Source organism: Mastomys coucha, unplaced genomic scaffold, assembly GCF_008632895.1.
Source record: "Mastomys coucha isolate ucsf_1 unplaced genomic scaffold, UCSF_Mcou_1 pScaffold15, whole genome shotgun sequence".
NCBI lineage: Eukaryota > Metazoa > Chordata > Mammalia > Rodentia > Muridae > Mastomys > Mastomys coucha.
In genome coordinates, this window is record NW_022196897.1 from 55698512 (window position 1) to 55704159 (window position 5648).

General features: G+C 43.3%; 1 protein-coding gene across 2 annotated transcripts in view; it reads left to right on the top strand.

Annotated features, from left to right (window-relative positions):
• Positions 1–5648, top strand: part of Cers6 (ceramide synthase 6) — a 256454-nt gene that overhangs the window by 183859 nt on the left and 66947 nt on the right. For both annotated transcript variants that reach the window (XM_031370514.1, XM_031370515.1), the window contains exon 5: positions 4066–4116. In XM_031370514.1, coding sequence (XP_031226374.1) covers positions 4066–4116 — 51 coding nt within the window. The remainder of the gene's footprint in view (positions 1–4065; positions 4117–5648) is intronic.

The window sequence follows — 5648 nt, forward strand, 5'->3', positions numbered from 1 at the left end:
CTCAGAAATCCACCTGCCTCTGCCTCCTAAGTGCTGGGATTAAAGGCGTGCGCCACCACGCCCGGCTATAATTTCTTAATGAGTATTGTATTTCATTCATTTTCTCTCCATTTCCTTCCTCTAACTCCTCCCATTATCCTCATGGCTCCTCATTCCTTAATTATTATTGTTACGGACATAGATATGCTTATTTGTTCGTTTATGAAGGCAGTCTGATGAGGTGTAATTCCCTTACTGTAAATCCTATCTGTGTTTAGCGATGAATCCCTTGGGAGTGGGACTCCTAAGGGCTGATCTCCCTCTCTCGACAACCATTAATGTCAGATCAGCGTGAGATAGACCCGTGTCTTCTGCAGAGGGTAGTCAGATGGCAGGACCACTGGCGCCATGGGTCTAGATGCTGAACATCCATACAGGGAAAGGCCTCAGTTTTAGAATACAACATATGCTGAGAAGCTGAAAGAGGAAGAGAAGCCCTGGGTGCTGGATTTTCCTGTGTCAGGTGTCCTGCCTGCATCAGGAAAGGATGACCACCATCGAAGAGATCTGTGCTGCATCTTGGGGGGCAGATACCCTATACCCTGGGGGCTTGAGATTGATATTTCCAGAGAGCTCTTCCAGGCCTGCTAGAGGCCTCACATACTCCTTTCATGTGCACTCAGGGCCTGCTGACCTGTCTACTCGAGCAGAGGTGCTGAGGCTGAGGGAAGTGTGCACATGGCATAATGTCCCCCTGGGGATTTTCAGCTAATTGTATAAATAACTTTATCAGCGAAAAAAAAAACAGTAAATAACATTGTGCTGCCCTTTAAAATAGATTTTATGCTATCCCCACATTTTTAAAACATGCTTATGTATGTATATTTAAAAATAAATCTATTATTTCTATCTCTACCACATAGGGAAAAAACAAAAACATGCTATAATTTAAAAGTGTTAATGCTGATGAGAGTTTAAGTTGTTTTTATTTCCATTCTTTTCTGTGTTTTCTGGACCTTCAGTGAACATGTATTGTCTGTATGGTATAAAAATGTAGTAACTTGCTAAGCTTTTGAAGTTTCCATAGTATTTTTATATAGACCATCTCATTTGATCTTCATGTCTGCCCTGTCTTAGTTAATTTTCTATTGTTGCAAAGAGATAGCAAGTAAAAGAAAGCACTTGTAAAAGAAAGCATTTAATTGGGGGCTTGTTTACAGTTTCAGAGGGTAAGTCCATGATAGCCATGGAGGGAGGCATGGTGGCAGGCAGGTAGGCATTGGTGATGGAGCAGTAACCATCAGACTGAGCATGGGTTCCCCAATGGAGGAGTTAGAGATAAGGACTGTAGGAGCTGAAGGGATTTGCAAACCCATAGAAAGAATAACAATAACCAACCAGACCCCCTAGAGCTCTCAGAGACCAGACCACCAACTAAGGAGTACATATGGAGGGACTCATGGCTCCAGCTGTATATGTAGCAGAGGATAGCCTTGTCAGGCATCAATGGGAGGAGAGGCCCTTAGTCCTGTAAAGGCTTGATGCCCCAGTGTAGAAGAATGCCAGGGCAAGAAGGTGGGGGAACCCTCATAGAAGCAGGGGGTGGGGGTATAGGGGTTCCTGGGATGGGGGGGCAACTGGGAAAGGGGATAGATAACATTTGAAATGAAAATAAAGAAAATATCCAATATAAAAAAATTCTAACCTGAGATTATAGCAATAATCACATGATAGTATACTAAAAACAACTTGTACACACATTAAATTATACACTTTAAAGTTCATCTTAATAAAGGTGATCAAAAAATTTAAAAAGAAGAAGAAGAAGAAGAGTTTACTACATCATCCACAAGTTGGAGGCAGAGAATCTAGGAGGGAGGGGCTGAGAGACTGGACCTAGTGTAAAATCTCCAGTGACACACCTTCTCCAACAAAGCCCCACCTCCCTCTTTATCCTTCCCAAAACAGTTTTACCAAGTAGGGGTCCAGCATTCAATGTATTCGCTAATAGGAGCCATTCTTACCCATATTCTTACCACACACCCCACCATCAGTTAATAAACATCAGGGGTATAGAAAAGAGAAAAGAAAGAAATAGACATAACTTAGACCCCCCAGGAAATTAAGGACAGCAAGACTACACAATGTGGAGAGTGTTGGGCCCATAGCAAAGAAAATCAGAAACAGAACAACTCTGTAAAGAAAGGAAGTAGCCAGAAAGGAAACACAGAAGCTTGCAGATGTAAGGGAAGATGGCCCCTCAGTGTCTGTATGCCCAGACACCAAATTCTCAGCATCAACAAAGGAGATGTGTAAGCCTAGAGAGGCATTTGAGGGAGTATTGTGTGTGTGTATGTGTGCATGTGTGTGTGTGTGCGCGCGTGTGTGCACGTGCGTGTGTGCGCGCGCGTGTGCATGTGCGTGTGTGCTTATGCGTGTGTGCGTGTATGTGTGCATGTATGTGTGCATGTACGTGTGCATGTACGTGCGTGTGTGTGCGCGTGTGTGTGCGCGTGCATGTGCGTGTGTGCTTATGCATGTGTGCATGTGTGTGTGCGCGTGTGCTTATGCGTGTGTGTGTGCGTGTATATGTGCATGTACGTGTGCATGTACGTGCATGTGTGTGTGCGCGCGTGTGTGTGCGTGTGTGTGTGCGCGTGTGCATGTGCGTGTGTGCTTATGCATGTGTGTGCGTGTGTGTGCATGTGTGTGTGCGTGTGTGCGCGTGTAAAGGCAAACCTAAGCAAGCAGCAAGCAAGCCAGTCTTTTGGTTTGGTTTGGTTTTTGTTTTTGCAGAACTGGGTTTTTAAGGATAAAAGGAGGGGTCTGTGCTAGGGTGAGTTTGTAAATCGTGATTGGACATATTAGCCAGCTAGTGAATTTTGATTGTTGAATCTTGTTTTTGTTTTTGTTGTCATTATTTTGTCTCAGGAATGAGTCAGTGGCTACATGATGGAACGGACCTTAGGGCTAACTTTAGGAGTAAAACCTAGCGGGTGTCAGCCAGGGGGAGAGGGGTAAAGGGCAAAGCCTTGTTGGCTCCATGTTTGTGGTGCTCAGGCCTGTGTCTGCTGTGCCTGACAGAGAGCCCTTCAGAAGACGTTTTAAATTCTACTTCACCAAGTGGCTCTCTCTATCAGCTCAGTTTTCTCAGACTCACAGACAGGACACAGTGACCATTGCAGGGGACCACACAGTCTCTATTCGTTTGCAATTTAGGCAGTACTGAGCTGTGTGACACTCAGGGCCTGCACTTACTTACTGGGAAAAAAAAAAGACAAATACCAGTAGCTGTTGTACTAATTAAGTGAGTTAATATACATAAATACCAATACAGTGTGTTAGACATAGAAAGGCCCGGATGCATGTAACAGGCATTGGCTGCCAGAAACTCATGTCTTCATCCCTTGAGTTCCAGAAGTGATGATCAGAGAGGTGAGTCACAAGAACAATATAGGTATACCAAGTGTATAGGGATGGGATATGTACTACCGAACTGATGGCTAAGATGGATGAGAAATGTATTAGAGGACATTGATTCTGATGTCATTGGATGGTCCAGCTCTCTGTCTCAATTCAAATCAATCCATCTCTGGTTATTATGGGTTTTGGAATTTGTGTGAATACTTAGGTTGTTTTAACACTATATTTTTTATAAAACAAATAGTTGGCATCATGAAGAATGATTTATCCTAGAAACTTGGACCACAGGTTGAAAGATGGAAGGTATATCACAGCGATTCCTCTAAATCATCCTGCTGAAGTGAAGCGTGGCAGTTGAACCCTGGTCAAGGCATGAGGAAAATGGCTTTGTAAATAAATAGTGAGGCCTAGCTGTTCCAGGGTAGATTGTACCAATCATTAGCAATGTCTTTCCATCAGTGAGATGGATGATTTGCATCTGGCTCTGGAGGCACAGCTGTTAAGGTTGGTACATTGCAGGAATACAGCTGAGTGACAAGCAGAATATGTAAACCTCCAGGCTTAAAAGAGAACTGGATTCCAGAGAGAATGTACAGTGTGATGCCTGTTGCCTTAACAATATTCTAAAGCATGTAAAGTCTATGTCTTTGTTGTTTTTTCCAGACCCCTTGGTTGTGGAATACAAAACACTGCTGGTATAACTACCCTTACCAGGTAAGGAAGCCTGACTTCTGGGGTTTACAGACTAGGGAATATTCCTTTGGTCAACTGCCTGGTGTCAGGAAGGTCGAGTAGTCACTTATATTTCGATATTGCACATGCTTGTTAGTGCCTACCATAACTTAGTGAAGACAGGACTTTGTGCATTCTTACTGAGGTATATAATCAAAATCTAGTTGCTTTAGCAGATGGAATAAGCCTGGACGGTTCTTTAGTTGGAGAACAAGATATAGCCACTTTGGTGGGTAGCTGGTTCCTGTTTTAGTAAAGAGGAAAGTCTGAAGGCCTGCTGGCAGTACAGGCTTACCCCCACAGCAAATGTGAACATTCAAGTGTGGTGCTGGAGCTGGCCTGCTGAGTTCTGTTGACTTTGTAGCTTAGAAGTGGCCTCTAAAGACGTAAATCACCAAGAACTACTTTTCCAAATGCAGAAAAATGCACTAATGCCATCATACATGGCTGAATTGTTTCAGTAAGTAAAACAGCAGACACTGTCTTTGAAATTAAGTCATAGCCCTGAAAGGGGAATGTTTTTCAGAGCTGCCCTTGCTGTTCTTTTGCATCTTCTTATGAGTTTGTTAATTACTATTAGCACAAGGCTTTGCCATCCCTAAATCAATTAATATTGGAATATCAAAGGTGGGGCTGGGGAATTTTTCTAGTTAGTTAGGACATGTTCTGTAAGGGAAGCAAATGGAACTGGGTATTGTATGGAGCACCTTCAGGTGCATTTGAACTTCCTGTGCAGATAAGGCTAGTGAGGAATACATAATCCATACCCTCCCTGTTCTACACAGCTCTGCAGCTGGTAGAGGCTGACACTGGGTACTCCTTCAAGGCTAAGGGCAAATTGAAATGGAATTCTGCTTTGCATTTGAATCCTTTAATTTATTTAGATTGGGAAAGAATTTACATAAGCAGCCTGACAGAGTTAGAGAAAGCTGAGAGTTAGTGTGATAATTGTTAGAGACTGGGGCATGGTGGACAGAAACCAGCCACTTACCTTAATGGTTGTCTCAGTCCCAACTGTTCTTTACTATCCGCACCTATCTACATTTCTACTTAGAAAGGAACATCAAAGGTTTATAGGAACTTTAACTGGAATGTTGGCACACCAGCCACTACAGTGTCCCCCCTTTAAAAGGTAAATTCTGCAACATGAAAGACATTGCGACAAATGTCATATAAAACGAAACACTTAACCTTGTTTTTAACTGTACAGGTAGCCCAAAATAACTCTCGAATTCTGCCTGTAGCTGAGAAGTTGCTGGGTTTCAGATGAATGCCTAAGACTGTAACCCAGAATGTAGCTGTGGGCTGTTTTACAGACAGCACTATAGATTCAGCACAAAAGATGTCTGGAGGGCTAGAAGATAAGGTTATATTTAAGAGTGGAAAGTTCCATTAGGATGGAAAGAAAGATAGCCCATCTGTGTGATGCGGTCAAGAATGGTCTTCTGCGCCGGGCGGTGGTGGCGCACGCCTTTAATCCTAGCACTTGGGAGGCAGAGGCAGGCGGATTTCCG